The sequence below is a fragment of the Panthera uncia genome, chromosome A2, assembly GCF_023721935.1.
Source record: "Panthera uncia isolate 11264 chromosome A2, Puncia_PCG_1.0, whole genome shotgun sequence".
NCBI classification, from domain to species: Eukaryota; Metazoa; Chordata; class Mammalia; order Carnivora; family Felidae; genus Panthera; species Panthera uncia.
The window spans coordinates 19,140,524-19,160,055 of record NC_064816.1 but is presented as its reverse complement, the minus strand read 5'-3'; the positions used below and the strand labels follow the sequence as shown (position 1 = coordinate 19,160,055).

The 19,532-nt window shown below is 42.8% G+C and overlaps 1 protein-coding gene across 12 annotated transcripts in view; it reads left to right on the top strand.

The window, feature by feature from the left end:
* Positions 1-19,195, top strand: part of DCAF1 (DDB1 and CUL4 associated factor 1) — a 91,124-nt gene extending 71,929 nt beyond the window's left edge. For 6 of the 12 annotated variants that reach the window (XM_049640552.1, XM_049640553.1, XM_049640551.1 and 3 more), the window contains 2 exons: positions 11,665-11,917; positions 16,192-17,159. In XM_049640552.1, the coding sequence (XP_049496509.1) occupies positions 11,665-11,917; positions 16,192-16,250 (312 nt within the window). In that variant the 3' untranslated portion in view covers positions 16,251-17,159. Of the gene's footprint in view, positions 1-11,664; positions 11,918-16,191; positions 17,160-17,192; positions 17,270-18,511 lie in introns of those variants that run through there. The other 6 variants (XR_007459855.1, XR_007459856.1, XR_007459854.1 and 3 more) reach the window with 6 other exon arrangements.
* Positions 19,196-19,532: the final 337 nt, after the last annotated feature.

Here is a 19,532-nt window from a genome sequence, read left to right as displayed (position 1 = left end):
AGCCCTGCATTGGGCTCTGTGCTGACAGCTCAGGGCCTGGAGCCTGCTTTGTCTTCTGTGTCTCCCTCACTCTCTGCCCCTCTCCCGCTTGTGCTCTGTCTCTGTCTCTGTCTCTCTCTCAAAAATAAATAAACATTAAAAAAAAAAAAAAGAATAAGAAAAATAAAATGTTTAGTCTACCTTCATTTGTTCCTTCTCCTGTGCTTTTCTTCCTTTATATAGATTGGAGTTTCTGACCTTGATTATCCTTCTCTCTGAAGAATTTAACATTTCTTGCTAGACAGGTCTACTGGCAACAAATTCCCTCAGGTTTTGTATTGTTTTGTCTGAATAAGTCTTTATTTCTCCACTTTTGAAGGATACTTTCACAGGACAGGGCTATGGAATTCTAGGTTAGTGGTTTTTGTCTCTCAGCATTTTAAGTATTTCACTTCCCTCTCTCTTGCTTGTATGATTTCTGAGGAGATGTGAGATACAATTTTTATCTGTTTTCCTCTACAGGTAAGATGTTTTTTCCCCTTTGGCTTCTTTAAGGATTTTTTTTTTTTTTTTAATCTTTGTTTTTCTGTAATTTGAAAATGATGTGCCTAGGTATAGGTTTTTTGGGGGCATTTATCTTGCTCAGTTTTCTTAGAGCTTCCTGGATCTGTGGTGTGGTGTCTGACATTAATTTTGGCAAAATTTTCAGTCATCATTGCTTCAAATATTTCTTTTGTTCCTTTTTTTCTTTTCCTTCTAGAATTCCCATTATGTGTATGTTATTCCTTTTGTACTCATCCCTCAGTTCTTGGATATTTTGTTCTGTGTTTTTCAGTCTTTGTTCCTCTGCTTTTCTGTTTTGGTGGTATCTATTGAGATATCCTCAAGCTCAGAGATTTTTTACTTAGCTGTGTAGTCTACTAATAAAGCCCATCAAAGCCATTCTTCATTGCTACCACAGTGTCTCTGATTGATAGCATTTCTTTTTGGTTCTTTCTTTGAATTTCCCTGCCCTGCTCCCATTGTCTATCTGTTCTTGCATGCTGTCCAGTTTATCCATTAGAGAGCCCACTTAGCATCTTAATCATGGTTGTTTTATATTCTTATTCTTACAACCCCTGCCATATCTAAGTTTGGTTCTGATGCTTGTTCTGTCTCTTCAAACTGTGTTTTTTTTCCTTTTTAGTATGTCTTATAATTTTTTTCTTGATACCTGGATATCATGTGCTGGGTAAAAAGAACTGCTGTAAATTGGTCTTTGGTAATGTGGTAGCAAGGTGTGGGGCCAGGGAAGTGTTTTACAGTTTTTTTTTTTTTTTTTTTTTTTTTACATTTATTTATTTTTGAGAGACAGAGACACAGCATAAGTGGGGGAGGGGCAGAGAGAGAGGGAGACACAGAATCGGAAGCAGACTCCAGGCCCTGAGCTGCCAGCACAGAGCCCGACGTGGGGCTCGAACCCACAAGCCGTGAGATCATGACCTGAGCTGAAGTCGGATGCTCAACCGACTGAGCCACCCAGGCTCCCTGAAGTGTTTTACAGTTCTATAAGTAGGTCTCAGTGTTTCAGTGAATCTATACTTGTGTACTGTGAACTTCACACATTTCTCAGTCTTTTCTATCCCCTTTGGGAGGGATCAGAGGGCTAGAGTGGCTGAAGTTGGATATTTCCCTTCCCCCAGGTCAGTTAGGCTCTGATAATGTCCCAGCAGGTTAGGCTTTGGTTAAATAGTTTCTCCTGAGGGGAGGTCTTGTTAAGAAGAAGAGAATGCTCTGATGTATTTCAAAATGGTCCCCCTCCACCTCCTGTGGGAGGCCCAAGGGGATTTTTCTCTGATATTCACAGTGAGAACCTGGTCAACCTCTGGGAGGTGAAACTCACAAAAGTGTGGGGGCCCTGATGACTCCGTCCCCCTGGAGTTTTTATCTCTCACATTTATCCTTAGAATTGTGTCTAGCAATTTGTCAGTTACAGTTCAGGTTTCCCTGCCTTGGCACTGGTTCCTGTGAAGGTTTATCCTTTTGGGTTTATGCTCTGACAAGTTCTATTCTCTGTATTTTCTTGTTGGTGTCTCCAATTCTGGGGACAGTGGTGCCTCTCTGACCCCACCTCTGTCGAATTTAAGAGGAGTTGTTGATTTTTCAGTTTATCAAGCTTTTTACGTGTTAGGATTGGTGACTTTAAGCTTCTTATATGCCACACTGGAAACCAGAAGCAGTACCATAGTTTTTTGAATGCCATATTTATTAAAACGGATCGTTAGGCTCTGGAGTTGAAACCACTTCAACTCTTCTGGAGTTGAAACCAATGCAGCTAGGGATCCCTAGTGGGGAAGGAGATTTCCGTTAATGCTTTCCAGCTGCATGGCTTGGAGGGTCCTCAGTGATTTCCTTGGTCATGGGTAAGAGGAGCCTGCAGTGTTTAAAGCTCACGTGAGTTCTGAGATATGGGTAAAAGGGAGAGGTCTTCAGAAGGATACTTCAGAACTTTGATTTATTTGTGACATGGCCTTCATGTTTTCTAAGTGGTGTTAGAGCCTCCAAATGTTACATGGTTGCCTTAGGTTGGTTTCTTTCTTTCTTTTTTTAAAAATTTTATTTTTTTAAATTTACATCCAAATTAGTATATAGTGCAACAATGATTTCAGGAGTAGATTCCTTAATGCCCCTTACCCATTTAGCCCATCCCCCTCCCACAACCCTTCCAGTAATCCCCTGTTTGTTCTCCATATTTAAGAGTCTTTTATGTTTTGTCCCCCTTCCTGTTTTTATATTATTTTGGTTTCCCTTCCCTTATGTTCATCTGTTTTGTCTCTTAAAGTGCTCATATGAGTGAAGTCATATACTTGTCTCTTGCTGACTAATTTCGCTTACCATAATACCCTCCAGTGCCATCCACATAGTTGCAAATGGCAAGATTTCATTCTTTTTGATTGCCGAGTAATACTCCATTGTGTGAGTGTGTGTGTGTGTGTGTGTGTGTGTGTGTACACACACACACACACACACTCACACACACACACACACACACAACATCTTTTTTATCCATTCATCCATTGATGGACATGTGGGCTCTTTCCATACTTTGGCTATTGTTGATCATGCTGCTCTGAACATTGGGATGTATGTGTCGCTTCGAAACAGCACACCTGTATCCCTTGGATAAATATCTAGTAGTGCAATTGCTGGGTCATAGGGTAGTTCTATTTTTAATTTTTTGAGGAACCTCCATACTGTTTTCCACAGTGGCTGCACCAGCTTGCATTCCCACCAACAATGCAAAAGAGATCCTCTTTCTCTGCATCCTCGCCAACATCTGTTGCCTGAGTTGCTAATGTTAGCCATTCTGACAGGTATCAGGTAGTATCTCATTGTGGTTTTGATTTGTATTTCCCTGATGATGAGTGATGTTGAACATTTTTTCATGTGTCAGTCGGCCACCTGGATGTCTTCTTTGGAGAAGTGTCTATTCATGTCTTGTGCCCATTTCTTCACTGGATTATTTGTTATTTGGGTGTTTAGTTTGATAAGTCCTTTATAGATTTTGGTTACTAACCCTTTATCTGATCTGTCCTTTGCAAATATCTTCTCCCATTCTGTCGGTTGCTTTTTAGTTTTGCTGATTGTTTCCTTCGTTGTGCAGAAGCTTTTTATTTTGATGAGGTCCCAGTAGTTCATTTACGCTTTTGTTTCCCTTGCCTCCGGAGACGTCTTGAGTAAGAAGTTGCTGCAGGCAAGATCAAAGAGGTTTTTGCCTGCTTTCTCCTCGAGAATTTTGATGGTTTCCTGTCTTACATTTAGGTCTTTCATCTGTTTTGAGTTTATTTTTGTGTATGGTGTAAGAAAGTGGTCAAGGTTCATTCTTCTGCATGTCGCTGTCCAGTTTTCCCAGCACCACTTGCTGAAGAGACTGTCTTTATTCCACTGGATATTCTTTCCTGCTCTGTCAAAGATTAGTTGGCTGTATGTTTGTGGGTCCATTTCTGGGTTCTCTATTCTGTTCCACTGATCTGAGTGTCTGTTCTTGTACCAGTACCATACTGTCTTGATGATTAGAGCTTTGTAGTATGGCTTGAAGTCCGGGATTGTGATGCCTCCTGCTTTGGTTTTCTTTTTCAAGATTGCTTTGGCTATTTGGGGTCTTTTCTGGTTCCATACAAATTTTAGGATTGTTCTAGCTCTGTGAAGAATGCTGGTGTTATTTTGATAGGGATTGCATTGAATATGTAGATTGCTTTGGGTAATATTGACACTTTAACAATATTTGTTTTTCCTATCCAGGAGCATGGAATCTTTTTCCATTTTTTTGTGTCTTCTTCAATTTCTTTCATAAGCTTTCTATAGTTTTCAGTGTATAGACTTTTCTCCTCTTTGGTTAGATTTATTCCTAGGTATTTTATGGTTTTTGGTGCAGTTGTAAATGGGATCGATTCCTTGATTTCTTTGTGTTGCTTCATTGTTGGTGAGCCTTAGGTTGGTTTCTTAATAGAGTCTGTTCTTTTATTCTCATGGCCTGTTGTTACCTTAGACATCCCACTCCCTTAATGCATCATACTCTTTTCCACTTTACCTGTCATGAAACAAGATGTACTTTATCCTTGAATAGATAAAGAAGATGATGTTTTTGAGCTATTTGTCAGTACATTACAGTGGTAAAGGTGGCTGCAGACCATCTTATCACTACCAGATATCAGTTGTATCTCAAGCTTTTCGGATGTTACATGTTGTCCTGTAAACCTAAACCAAAAACTGGGCTTATTTGAAGTTACTTATCAACACCATTATTTCTACCCTCCCACATCCTTGCAGTTTATGAGGGAGTGGCAATAATAATCTTACTTGATGACTGTCACCTGTGTCCAGTCCATGTGGCACCCATTATCTTTGAAGGAGAAGGTCAAGAAAAAAGAAGCTAGCATTGCCCTAGACACCTTTGGGTCTGGAGAGTTGCTGTTCCCTCTGTTGGCCTCATTGCTCTCCAGACACGAAGTGATAAGAGGGGAATTTTTCATGGCTAGCTGTGAACAACTTAAGAGAAAGGACTTACTGATTTTTTTCCTGTGCTTCTATTTAACTTTCCTTTTGAGAGGTTAAGGGAAAAAGAGATTAGAAAGGGGTAGGTAGGGTAGTTGTTAGGCCTTCTGATACTCAGATGCAGGAAGGATCAAATAGAGGCTTTCTTGTCATGGAAAACCAAGGTTGAGAGGGGCAGACTCAAGGGGGTCCTAACGAGTGGCCCTAAGGCCCAGTCTGTGGAAAAACCTAAAAGCCTTTAGCTGGGAGGAGACTAGGTGTCTGCAGGCAATGTAGGTGAGTTAGCATTTCTTCTGTATTTCAAGGCTTGTTTCATTACATATTGACACCACTGTCCTTAAGGATTGTCTGGTGCATTTCATATTTAAAGGACCTTATTAGAGAACTGGTTTTATTCTTAAGTCATTGGCATTTTGGTTTTTATTTAGAGATGTTTTAGTGGGATAGACCATATCTCTTCAAGCAGTTCCCCTTGTAACCTGAATTCTGTTGATTCACATGTCCTCCTGGAATCTTGCAGTAGTGTTTTTACTGTATTTACCAGCCATCAGATTTCTGTCTTTCCTCTGCCAGCTTGATTTTATTTTTAACTATTTTTCCTTTGTGCACTTCACCTAATTTTAAAACTAGAGAATTAATTTTCTTACAAGTCATTTGCCATTCAAAGTTTGTCCTAGTCTAGATATCTGCTCTTAGGTCTTCTCAGATTTCCCAGGTCTGACTTATATGGCTCAGGGATGCTGGCACCTGTGACTGACATCTTTGAATTTGCCTTTTCATTTTAGCAAAATAAAATCAGAGGTATGAATGAGGTCAGCTGCCACCTGATAAAATGGTCCAGCATAAAGTACCTGTTTAAATAGTTATTTATTTAAAAAGCTTTATTGAGATATAATTTACATACCATAAAAATGGTTGTCTTTTACCCTTATGTTTAAATAAGTTTGGAGATTAACAAGAAGAGATGAATGGAATCAATATATTGTTGAATGAAAACATATATGATGTGTTTGACATCCATAATATTTGGTTCCTAAGGTTGCTAGTCCTCTAGCCTTCAGGCATTTGATGAAAGCACAGACAAGTCAGTCATTTGTGAAAGCTCATATTATCCATTGGAATTTTGGTGTCTGTGTCATTTTTAAAAAAAAACAATTCAGTCAACTTTGATGTTGGCTTTTAGGATACTTATAAAACCAAAGATTAGTTAATTGATAATTGTCCCTAGAATTTGAAAAGGCAATACATTTCAACTAATTATAGTTAACCTTAAATTAAAAAGGAATAATGCTCTCTTTTCTCCACTCTATTTTGGAATCTGGGACACACTGTGTGCTGTGCTTCCTGTGTGTTCTGCACTGCCTAGAAGCAGATGGTAAGAGTCTTTACTGATTACACACCTGCAATAAGCCTGGTCAGTGATTCCTGAAAGGCCTTTTTCTCTCCCCCTAAATTTTTAAAATGTACATGAATTAGATTCTGCTCATGAGGAGAGAAAAACACAAGTGTTTATGACTCTGAAATAAACCTTTTATTTTAATGATTGTTAACACTAGGAACAAGTGTCCAAAGGAGGAGCAGGAGTTTAACTTTTATAAAAATATGACACATTAGAATGTCAACAGAGTAGGCTTAGGTTTTAATTACATTTTATAAAGCTATCCTGGTTATGTATGTATGTATTTGATTTTTAAATGTTTAAGAGAGTGAGCAGAGGAGGGACTGAGAGAGAAACAGAATCCCAAGCAGGTTACACGCTGTCAGTGAAGAGCCTGATGGGGCTCAAACTCACGAAGTGTGAGATCATGACCTGAGCTGAAATCAAGAATCAGGCCTTTAACTAACTGAGCCACCCAGGTACCCCAAACTATCCTAGTTTTTAGGTGAACTGTTTTTATTTTTTTTAATTATTATTTTTTTTTCAGTTTATTTATTTATGAGAGAGAGAATGTGGGTGAGGTAGGGGCAGAGAGAAAGATGAGAGAGAATCACAAACAGGCTCTACACTGTTAGCACAGAGCCCGATGTGGGGCTTGAACTCATGAATCATTGAGATCATGACCTGAGCCGAAGCCAAGAGTTGGATGTTTAACCGACTGAGCCGAGGCGCCCCTAGATTAACTATTCTTATTATTAATATTAAAAAAAATTTTTTTTAACATTTACTCATTTTTGAGAGTGAGAGAGACAGAGCATGAGTGGGGGAGGGGCAGAGAGAGTGGGAGCCACAGAATCTGAAGCAGACTCCAGGCTCTGAGCTGTGAGCACAGAGCCCAATGCGAGGCTACAACTGACGGACCATGAGATCATGACCTGAGCTGAAGTTGGACGCTTAACCAATTGAGCCACCCTGGTGCCCCAAGATGAACTATTCTTAAAGTATGACCAGAAGTTTGGTTTTCTAAGAGGTTGGTAAAAGCTATTTCTCTTGAAAAAGAGACATGTATTCAAGAAGAATTTTGAATGGTCTAGACACAAATGCTGCACTAATTTAAAAAATCACATTAAGTCCTAGAGTATAAGACAGTTGGATGTAGCAGAGAAGGTCATTGGAATACCTGGAATCACTTTTTTGATTCTGTCATTAGGAGTCTGTGGATAGGGTATATTATTACAAAAAAGTAGAACTTTAGAACTAGAAGGTGTTTTAGAGGACATCTTGTGCAGTGCTTCATTGGGGGTGCACTTCACAATTCCTGGGGAACCTTTCCAAAATCCACTTGTGTGAGCTTCATTCATAAAGGTTAGTTCTGTCAGCCTGGAATATGTATTTTGGAAAACTTTTTCCCAGGTGATTCTGAGAATCATTATCTGAATAGGAGTCACTGACTAAATTAAATTAAATCACCTCTTTAATAAGAAATTGAGATTCACAGAAGTTGGCATTAGAAAAATGTTCAGTAAATAGTGCTTCTGTTGTAATTCTGGAACATGGACGTGTTTTTGGAGCTCCTGGGGTTTTGGATCTGGGATGGGATAACCATAGAGAGCTGGAGAGACCAGAGATGGGCAGCAGGAGGGAGAATGTGGTTGGTGAGTGTAAGGAGAGTGGGTAGGAGGGAGTCCTGGGGACCTGAGATTTGTGGGAAACACTATAGTCAACTGGATGTGAAGCCATAGGAGTGGGAGAAGTGAAAGATGTATGAGATTTTTCACCTGCTAACTGGGAGAAGTATGGAAAAGGTACTAGGTTTAGAGATGCTTTGAATTCAGTTTTAGAATTAAGAGATTTTAAACTTCTGTGGTACGAATGGGTAGAGCTGTCTGAGAGTTCAAGATTTAGGAATTAGGAAATATAAAGACAGAAATAAAAGTTGTAGGAACCTGTGTGCCTAGGAAATCTGCAAGAGACCTGGTACAGATGAACCCAGTGCAGAGGCCAGGATTAGTGTCAGTCACTATAGAGAAGCCCCACCATTGACCATTCAGGCCTTCCTTTTTCTTGTAATAGGAAATAGGTTTCCGTCCTTATAATAGGAAAAACAAACTATTGTTGAACACTTCATATATGCCAGGCACTTTCCAAAGAGATTATTATGCGTACATGCAGACATGTTTTTCTCCCCCTTAAATCCTAGCAACAGCTCTGTGAAGCAGAGTAAATCATCCCAAAGTCAGGTATTGTATCAGTCGACTAATGATTGAGCAGGTGGCAGTGGGTCCAGAGACCTAGAATAGGGTTTAGGTGGAAGTAATGTGGAGCCTATGTGGATTGAGAAGTAGTTCGGTTTGTGCAAGCTTACCCTCTTCAGAGAAGGTGAGAAGCCAGTGAGAGAAGTGTGAGGGAAGTTTAGGTGTGTGGGGTGGGAAGTGAGTGACTGTGGTAACGAGATCCAGAGAGGACCGCTGTGTGGAGCATGAGTGGAAGGCTGGCTTCCACTGAAGGAGAGGGGCTTATGTTACCAACCAGGTACTTAAAACCAGCAGAGAATATTCCTAAAATTATTTCCTGGACTTTCTATTGAGTTCAGCCACAGAATTAGATTCTACAGTATTTTGGACAGATCTTGTGAGCTGCTGTTTCATGATTCGGGTTTCAGATTTAAAATTTAGAAAGTGAGTTTATGGCTATATCCATGTGTAACAACATATATTAAACCGGCGTTGGTCATTAATCATAGAGTATAAATGATGAAGTGATGGGTTTTACTTGAGATGCAGATACAGCTCCCCTTCCTACTCCTTGCCCTTTCATGGTCCTCCTATGAGACCTCATGGCCTTCTGGGGTGAATATATATAAACTATTTCTTCTACTTCAAGATTAAATAAGGGTTGGATTTTTAGTCTTTTGGAGGAATTTGGAATGTTATATATGGTTCAGAGCTCACACTCTGAGTGAGTTATTTTCTAGGATTGCTTTTGATTTAGGAGGTTTTTCGCAGTTCTCTTGGATCAGCTAGGCTTTGATGTCTTTAGAAATGAAAGCGAATGGCCTTCTGAAATTTGCTGGCTAACAGATACCTGTTTGAACAGTGTGACCTTTTACATAACCACTCAACAGTAGACCTTTAAAAGTTATGGGACATTGAAAATTTATGTAAATTGCCTAGGTTTACATAACATGTAATTGGCAAAGTCAGGATTCTAACCCAGGCGTGTTTGATCCCAAAGCCTGGGCATTTTTGCCTGTCCCATAGTCTTTATTATTTTTTTTTTTTTAATTTTTTTTTTTCAACATTTATTTATTTTTGAGACAGAGAGAGAGCATGAACGGGGGAGGGTCAGAGAGAGGGAGACACAGAATCTGAAACAGGCTCCAGGCTCTGAGCTGTCAGCACAGAGCCCGACGCGGGGCTTGAACTCACGGACCGCAAGATCATGACCTGAGCCGAAGTCGGCCGCTTAACTGACTGAGCCACCCAGGCGCCCCTTGTCCCATAGTCTTTAAATAATGCCGAACATGCATATCAGTAACTATTAATTTTAGAATCAAAAATAAAAAATTATGCCGTCTTAAATTTTATATATTGTCCCACAGAGGCTTAAGAAACACAGGGCTTTGGATATTCTCTTCTTTAATGTACTTGTTTTTAACTGTGGTACTTTATTAATGGATTAAACTAATTTTGGTCAAGGCCATGAAAATATGCCTGGAAAAAAGAGGCAAGAGTTGTAATTTGGTAAGCACTTTGGATTATTTCCCTGAATTTTGAGCCTTCTGCCTTCTCCCAGTATTTGTATGAGCTCATGTGTTTGTAGGGGCTGAGGAGCTTGTCTTTACTGCCTCCAAGTACTCTCAGCATTTTTTCAGTGGATGAATGCTTACTTAGCCATCCTTGTGGAGGTGATACGTGGCCAAGGCTGTGGGAACACTGTTATCAGGCTGTCGTGTGCTTTCACACACAATTGCATACAAACTCTGGTCTAGACCATATACACGTTTGTACAGGCCTTAGGATTACTGGGTATTTAAAGGGATTAGTTTTTCCCATATAGCTGCCAGAAATTGTTGAAAAGTCCAAGTCACTGGGTCAAACAGTATGTCAAAATGTCTCTAAAGGATGGTTCCAAAATTATCAAAAGTCCGTAAAGCAGGGCTACTCTGCTGAATGTGAGTGAGCCTAATTTACATTATAGTTGATGAACTCTAGTGGCCAAATGAGCACAGAATTTTTGGTTTTTAAGTGATTGCCATGTAGCAGCACTTTTAAAAATGTGTTCTACATATTTTTTTCTGTGCATGTTGGGCTTGTTCTTTCTTGGCTTTCATTAGGGCAATGTATTAAGTGAATTTTATATTTTATTGCAGGAATTAGAAGAAGCTCTTTGCTACTGGCAAGGTTGACAGTTGGTGTTTGAGCAGAAGGATAAGTGAATGTTGGTTACATTTACTTGGGAACACCTGTCATCCTTATCAAAGCAGAGGTGTCTTGGTTTCCTTTCAAGCAGGAGAGGACACAATTTGAATTCTAGTGCAAAGTTGAACTCTGGCAGATGCCAGAATGTATCCTTTACAAAGCTCAGGGTACCCAGAACCAAGTATTTTGTTAGTTTTCTGGTAGTTTTCCTGCCTTGGAAAGCTCTCTTAAGAATGTGAAAGGAAGGATGGTTTCTCTAACATACTTTTTGTGTGTTTTTGTGTGTGTGGCTTATAACCGAAAATGTGGGTATCTGTTCTGTATTGTAAAAGTCAGTTTTGTTGGACAATTAGATGATCACATCTTTGGTTATAAGAGCAAGGGCAAGAACTTGAAGGGCTTAGGAGCTGACTCAGCAGCTGTGTTCTTTCTCTGTCTTGTTAAAGCATTGCTTTTTAGATTCTAGTAGAAGCTTTTGTTCCAGTGCCCCAACTGATTTTACTTGGTTTGGTTGACGCAAGAGAGAGAGAAGTGCCTCCTGGGTTTTGTTATTAGTTATTTAGGAACCTAGAATGCTGCTGGCAAAGACCTCTGTGAGGTGAGTTGTGTGCTTTCTTGTGTGACTAGTAATGCCTTTGTGGAGTGACCAGTAATCCTTATCTGAGAGGTGCTTTGAGAATCTTGGGGAACATGTCTGGCCTGTCTCAGTCTTCATTAGATTACCTAGATTACCACTCTCTCTCCTGACAGTTTCCTCCCCTGTCCTTTGAGAAGGAGGGAAAGATTCCCCATGTGGCCCACATGCGCTTAGGCCTCTGTGTTTTCTTAATGGACCTCATGCTCTCTTACCAGGAAGAGGAAGAACAGGAGGAAGAAGATGACGATGAAGATGATGACGACACTGATGATCTAGATGAGCTTGACACTGACCAGTTGCTGGAGGCGGAGTTGGAGGAGGATGACAACAACGAGAACGCAGGGGAGGATGGGGACAATGACTTTTCTCCCTCTGACGAGGAGCTAGCGAACCTTCTAGAGGAGGGAGAGGATGGGGAGGACGAGGACTCTGATGCGGACGAGGAAGTGGAACTGATCCTGGGGGACAGTAAGTGTAGGGCTGACCCTGAAGCTGAATCTTGGTACCCAGGGAGAGGTCCCTTCCCTGCGCCCTCCCAGCCAGCAAGCCACACCAGGATTCTGTGCCCCATAACTATAGATTCACCACTCTGGCACCTTGAGGAAAAGCGATTTCGCATCTCCAATCCTCTGCTTTCACCAGGCTGTGTAACTAAAAGGCTGTTATCTCATCTGTAAAACAGAGGTTGGCAAACTTTTTCTTAAAGGCTGGACAGTTAAATATTTTATGCTTTGTGGGCCATATGGTGTCTCTTGCAGCTCTTCAGCTCTGCTGTTGTAGTGTAAAAGCAGCCAGACACAAGACATAATTTAATGATTGTGGCTCTGATTCAGAAGTAAAAGTTTATTTACAAACATGCATGGTGGGCTTGGTTTGGCCGGTGGGCCACATAGTCTGTCGATTTCTGCTTTAGAGGATTAGCCTTAGAATGTAGTTCTTCCTGAGGGGCAGAGCCGGAGTCAGCAGCTGCTTATGGGGGTGCTGTGCCTCCTTCTTTTTAAAGTTACGAAGAAGTAAAAGCTCTCTTGTGTTGGAATCTTTTCCTGTGCTTTTGCCTAAGCCTTCTTAGAGGCTAGGCAACAAATGTTTCTTTTTGGCTTCTGTTTTGCCCACTCATCCCCTGCTCTGCCCCCGGCTCAAAGTTATCAAGAACAACCTCTAATTTTCCTACTAATTTCTCTTTAGGACAAGTTTCTGAAGTTGACCCCTGACTATGCTAATGAATCCCAAATAAACCAGCTGTTAGTTCTAAGAGTTTGCTGGCTCTGCAATTATACTCTACCCATTTCAAGAGGACATATCTGGCTGCCTGTTGACAGTGACGTACTTGCTGTGGTCCTGGTTCTTCCTTGTGCTACCCTGGCTGACTGGGGAGCAGTCTCTCTGATACCCAGCCATATTCATGTAGCTAACCCGGCCAGCATTCTCACAACTATGGCAGGTATTATGCCTAATATGGTGGCTACTAACCAAATGCAGCCATTAAAATTTTAATTAAATTAAAAATTCATTTCCTCATTCATGTCCACAATTGAAGTACTTGGCAGCCACATGTGGTTACCATTTCGAACAGCACAGATGCAGAACATTTACATGAAATTCATTTACAGGAAATACTGTGTGCTGGCCTAGGCCCAACTTATGCCAAGCGTCTTCATAGTAGTTGCTTGGTTTTTATAATCATTGGTGTTTGGTGGTAGGAGGAACGTGTGTGTGTGTAAGCAGAGGGTGGTTGTGGTATATATTTAAACATATGTATAAAAGATTCTATTCCACAGTGACCCAAATCCAATTTCTTTGGGATAAATCTTACATGTGCTTCTAGCCTTCAAGATGGAAGGCAGTTGGCTTAGGGGAGACTTTGTTACAGAAATCCTCTTGCTGAAGTTGTATTTTGAGGAGGCTCTGTGGGGGTTGGGAGGGAATGCCTTCTCTATCTGCTCGTCTGCTCTTTACCAGCTTCCATTTTTCTATATTGGAGGTTGAGGTGATTCAGTGGAGGAGGACTTGCCTTGTCCCTAGCCATGGTCAGAGAGCCAGGTAAGAGGGACTAAGGGTCATGGACACATGACAGTATTGATGGGAGTAAAAGGACAATTTTTAGTGAACTTTTTGTCATCTGTGAATAGTGCCACATGGGCTACAAGTTGTGTTTCCTTCAATTACAAGTAACAGGCCAGGAGTGCAGCTGGCAGCGGTGCTCCTGACATGAGATGGTCACTCATTTTTTTATTCTTGAATATAAAGCCACTAAATTTGTTTTTGGCCTGTAAAATTACTGCCTCCTTTATTAACTCTTTAGGAAATTCCTTCAGGCCCAAGAGGTAATCTGGTGAACCTTAATTCTTTTAGCAATGAGAATATTACTTTATTTTGGTGGGAATATTTATGATGTGAATATGCTGTAATAGTCGACAACTTGAGGACATTTCAGCTTGGGCTCCAGAGCTGAAGTGGTGATATGGAGGCAGCATGGATATAGCATGTACTGCATTGCTGTCTGTTTTGTAGAGAACAACCCCCTCCCCCCGGCCCCTTCCCGGAGTTTACAGCAGAGCAGAGGGAGCATTCTCTGTACCCTTGGTATGCTGATATTTTGTGTCACACTACTCAGATTAGCTCTTAACCGTTCTGAGCTCATGTAGGAGCCCTTTTAGGATGTGATGAAAGTCATTGAGACTATTGAAAACCGCAGCCCTGTGCCACCCCATAACTTTGCTAGGCCCAGGTCCTATAGAGAGCCAGTGATCAGTTTCACATGCAGAGCCCCAGCCTTAGGAAGAGAAAACACCTTGATGCTGAAGTCTTGTGTGTTTCTCTGTTGCAGTCAGTTCTGCTTTCCCCAAAAGCTTGTGTGTTGTAGAGGCAGCAGGTTAAACACTGCAGGGACTGATTTTTTACATCTAGACTGCCTTTGCCTCAGAGGGCCTTTTAGAAGGAGAGGTCCTGACCAGAGTCTGGGGTTGGGGCTCTTCAACAGTTGAGGGTGAGAAGAGGCTAAGGAAGCTAGAGAAAGATGTCCTGTCACCTGACCACCAAGAATGGAGTCTGCGCCCAGGCCCTGAAGCTTCTCTCAGACCCTGTGCCTGATTTGCTTAAAGATTGTGTCTCAGTCCTTGTGCAGCTGCATTTTTACTCCTTAGATGTGAGGCACAGTTGTTAAGCTCTTAGCAGCTGCACAGCTGACGGTCAGGTGTCAGGCAGGCGGTCTGGCATTGTTGGATCATACATCACAGGAGCACTAGGGGACTCCCTGGAGGTCTGCCACGGCTGGGACACGGTGCTGTGCTTGGCTGTGGAGAGCAGGCCCTACCTTTTTCTGTTGGCGCTTCCTCCTGGAGTTCTTGCAGCAGGGAAGCTGACAAGGCCGTTTGGTTCAGCTCAGATGTTAGTTCTCTGATCTTCCTGCCCTGACATCCCTGCTCCTCACCAGTAGTTGGGTCGTGCTTGTGCCCTTGTAGGCCCAGAAGCACTGACTTTTCCAGTTACCTCTTGTTTACATTCAGGGCTTTCTTGTATCACAGCCGTCTGTTTGCTGGTTTCACTTTATCCACTTCAGTTTTCTTCGTAAAGGAGATTGTAGTGAATGAAGGAAGGTTTGGGAACATGCATTGTTCTTGCCTCAGCTTTCCTGAGAGTTCTCAGGTATCTGGGAAAGGCTGATGGGGAATTTTTTGGAACCATTGGTGTCCCTCTCTATGTGGGAACCCCACAGCCTGTGGGCATTTGCAAGGCTCCCGCTCACAATCTGTCTACTTCCTTGGAGACCTTGTTAAAAAGGTTTCATGGCTTCCTGAACTGTAATCAAAGGGGGCACCAAGACTTTTCCCTCACCTTCCTTCAGCAAGTACTAGAGTCCTTAGGAGCCTAGGTACTATGTTTCCCTCCGATCTTGATCAGCCAGACAATGGTGTATCTACCTCATTTTGAAGGTTCTTTTGCCTAGTTTCATTCCTCAGTGGATCCTTCCAGAGGTGTTAATGTGGTCTATTCACTGCCTGAGAAGGCCGATGGTCAAGCGGAGTGCTCCTCCTGTGCCAGAGACATGGTGCCACATTCCACGGTGTCATAGCTACTCCCTGCTGGTCTCCAACCTAGAGTTTCTAGGTACTCCTCCTCTGGTGTTGCTGCATGCCGGCCTGTACCTTTCTGGGAGCTTGTTCCCTGCTGATTATATTCAGAACTTACAGAGGAATGAATCCTAGGTTGACAGTCTCTACCTTTATGAGGTCTTTGATAAGAGAGTTGTTGAGAGTTTAAGAGAAATCTCACTCTTGCTTGGGCTTGGCCTCCCTTTTTAGTGGTCCTAGGGGGATCGGGCAGGCCTGTGCACCCATCCCTGAAGGACACGAGGCCAAAGGGCTCAGTCATTACTCCCTCAGCCCTGCCCCTTTGCAGCTATGCAGAAGCTTCAGGGCTTGCCTTGTTCCTTTAGCCAACCCCCCCCCCCCCCCCCCCCCCCCCCCCCCCCCCCCCAGCAGGAAGCACCTCTGGAAAGCAGAGAGCATTGCATCCAGGCCCTTTGAAGGGCACGAGAGTAAAAGGCCCCAGGGTGGCCACTGTTGCCAACAAGTATATTCTCCAGAGCCAGCTCCAAGTAGTTAATTGTTGTGTTTTCTTCTTTCTGGAAACTGGCAGTTAACTCTGCTCAAGCATAAATGTGTGTATGTAGGTGTTTCCTTCCTAAAAGCTTCCTGTAAGCCTAGTGCATAACCTAGTCTCTCTGTCGTCTTCCCTTTCAGCGGACAGCTCTGACAACTCTGATTTGGAAGATGACATCATCTTATCTCTGAATGAATGAGGGACCATCATCATATGGAAGACATTCTTGACAGGCGAGAAACTGAGTCAGATGAATTCAGAACACCTTCCCTTCCCCATCTCCCAGGGCTGTCTTTTAAGGAACTGCATGCCCTGCATTCAGAGGAATATGGCTTAGAGAGCCTCACTGGAATCTGAGGGTCCTTCTAAAACAATAACAACCACAAAAAGACAACAGGGTTTAGGCCCTATTCTGCTTCCCCCCTTCTCCTAGGATGGACAGCTCTTTCCTCAAGGGGGGGGAAAAACATGTCTCTGGGGTTATTTCACAATATATTTTCTTTGTATAACGTTCTTTACTTAAAGAACAAGAAATAGTTTTTTATAAAACTTAAAAAGAAAAAAAAAACAGGCATTTATAACTGAGGGTATGAACTTATATCCACCAGGTCTCTTGTCCCTGCACTTCATTTTCTATGGAAGAAAATGATGTCTAAAGAACAATACAGAGGCATTTTTACATACGTATTTAAATGAAAAGGAAAATCGTGGTTTCTTAAATTGATAAGGATTAAGAGTATTTTATTATAAATATAATATATGATTTTTTAACCTGTTTTGTTGCCTCATATGCTGTCAGGTTAATTTGCTTTCCTTCGTGCCCGAGGTGGGGAGGAAGGCACTGCTTGTTTGCTGAGTAAATTCCCAGGTTCACCCACCTTCATGGTTTGGGGGCAGCAAGGTCGTTGTGGATATTGGTTTTGTGGAGTTGAGGGAACTTAGGATATAAGTTCACTCCCTCTATTTTTCTTTGTGATTGTTTTTCAAAAATTTTTTTCTTCCCTTTCTCCCCAATGTGGAAATTACAAATCAAAGGCCTTTTTTCTTTAATGTAAAGTGTATTTATTTAAAAAAAAATACAAAATAAACTACAAGTCTGTCTTTGTTTGTTCATGGCCTTTCCCTGTTCTCTTTACCAAAGTGTGATGGTCCCTTTCCCTGCAGCTCTAGCCAGCCAGTAGAGAAGACGCCTTCTGGGAGAGGCAGTCCAGGATGGCGGTGAGAACACATTCTGCCCAAATAAAGCACTCTGGGGAGAAAAGTAGCTTAGTCACAGTGTCTAAACCTGGTCTGCAGCCGTGCTCCAGAGGGAGTAACGGTCTGTGCCCGAGAACCAACCACGTGGGGTGGAGGAGAGGCTTGGGCATTGTCCACCGTGGGCACATCTCTCTGTCCCAGACTGACTCAAGAAGGCAGCTCTGCAGTACATGTTTGGTGGAACTGGCAAGTTAGGGGTCCTGGGGAGTTTTGGAGAAACATGCTGGCAAAGCTAAGGAGTGAAAACGTTTTGGCCACCTCTATAGTCGGGTGGGTGACTGTCACCAGTTTCCTCAAGGGACAGTGATAGCAGACCGGAGTTGTTCACTTTTGGTGGTTTGGGGGCAGCGGGGGCTTGGGCAGCCTGGGTTTGCAGATGCAGTCTCGGGCCTCCAAAATCAGCCTGCGGTTGGTTAAAACTGCGCTACTGCCAGGGAAGTGCCACATGCTCTGACCTTTTCACTGATCCCACCTCACCCTGCTTTCCTTCCCAGTAAACAGACCTGTCTCTTCCTTTGAGTTCGCTCAAGTAATAGCTTCTTGGTTTCTATTATGTAGGTATCACATGGCTAGAGACTTTTTTCTCCCTTTGCCAAGAGAAGAGGGGACAAATTTGGTTGTGAAGTAAGCAAGACAACATGGCTAAAACTCACCAGGGGCTGGCAGAGCCCTGTCGGGCTTTGGAATACCATACAATTTGTCACACACACACACACACACACACGCGGGCCTGTGTCAGACAGGTAGCTAGCTCTTGGTCCTTTAGAGAGCTGAGGCCTCAGCTTTAATGGGTTGCTAACACCTGACCCATGGTGTAGCCTTGATTGCTGGTGCTGGATGCAGAAGAAAGCAGGTTAAAAGGCGAGTAGTAAAAGCGCTATATTCTAGTCAGGAACTCAGCTGAGCCACTGGCTGTGTCCCTAAACTCTGCCAGCAGCTCTTGGGAGTGCCTACGGGTCTCTGGGGTGGAGATGAGGACCTCTAGCAGGAAAGCAAAGTTCTGGTTGACTTGACAACGTGCCTTTAGGGAAGCGCCCTGAGAGGCTTGAGACATCAGCCCTGTTTCTTACTATACCAGGGCTTAAGATTGGAGTCACTTAGGAAGAAATCTGTACGATACTAGCAAACCAATGAGGAGGCAAACTTTTTTTCACATTTTTTTTTTTTTTTTGCCTCAGGTTTTTTTTTTTTTTTTTTTTAAAGCAACCCCTCAGAGAGGACCCGAACCCCCAGGTGGAGGTGCTTGATGCCTGCAGTTAAATTGTTCTCTCTGGGGCAGTCTGAAATCAACCAGTGCCTTGACCACCTGACTTACCCTTACTAGTGCTGGCCAGGGCCTTTCTGAGAGAAGTTCACAGAACCTGCTGTGTCTTAAGAGCCAAAGGAAGGAAGTGGTTGAGAAGAGGGTCCAAGGAAGAGGAGGAGGAAGGTCACAGAGTAGGCGTGGCTCTTTACTAAAACTCTGTATTTCCTTTTGGGAACAGAGAACACCTATCCCTGAAGAGCGGACAAGTCAAGCGTTGAAGTGTCTTCTCCAGGTTTCCATCTGGGAATGCTAGGAGGTGTAGTATTCTGGGTTCTGAGCACCCACTCTATGAAGGATCAGCCCAAAGAAGTTTGGGACTTAAGGGGCAAGGCACCTCTGGCCTGTGTGTGACCCAGGCATTTCTCAAAGATCTGCAGGAAGCCCTGTGATGTGCCTTCAGGTCACCCCTACCTCGCTTGCTCTGAACAAGATAAGGGCCACTCCTGGCACTATGAGCTACCCCAGGATGGTGGAGCTGTGGTCATCTGCCCCCCCCCTCCCCCGCCATAGACTTGCTTAGACACCCTGCAGGTGTTACCACAGATCAAGTACAGACAAACACATTTAACACCTCCTTTGTTAAGGTTTTCTGTTGTGAACATGTTGTTCTCTCATGAGTACCAGCTTTAGCCCAGTGAGCAGTACTTGTCCAGGCACCTTATCCTGTTCATTTTAAATCTCCAAGGTCCCTAAAAGCCACCTCCTTCATTGTCCTTGTGGACAAGCATGTATTCTCCATGCAGGATACACTGAGCCTCAGCCTCCACTTCACAACTCTCTCAAAACATCCGGCTGTCACCTGTGTTGCCTTGCCCCAGCTGGGGTAATGGGCCAGGCCAGGAGAGTGGCATGGCCCACAGAACTTAGAGTTCCTGGCCTTTGGGGGGTTCATTTCTCTTACTGGGGCTTCTGCTGTCC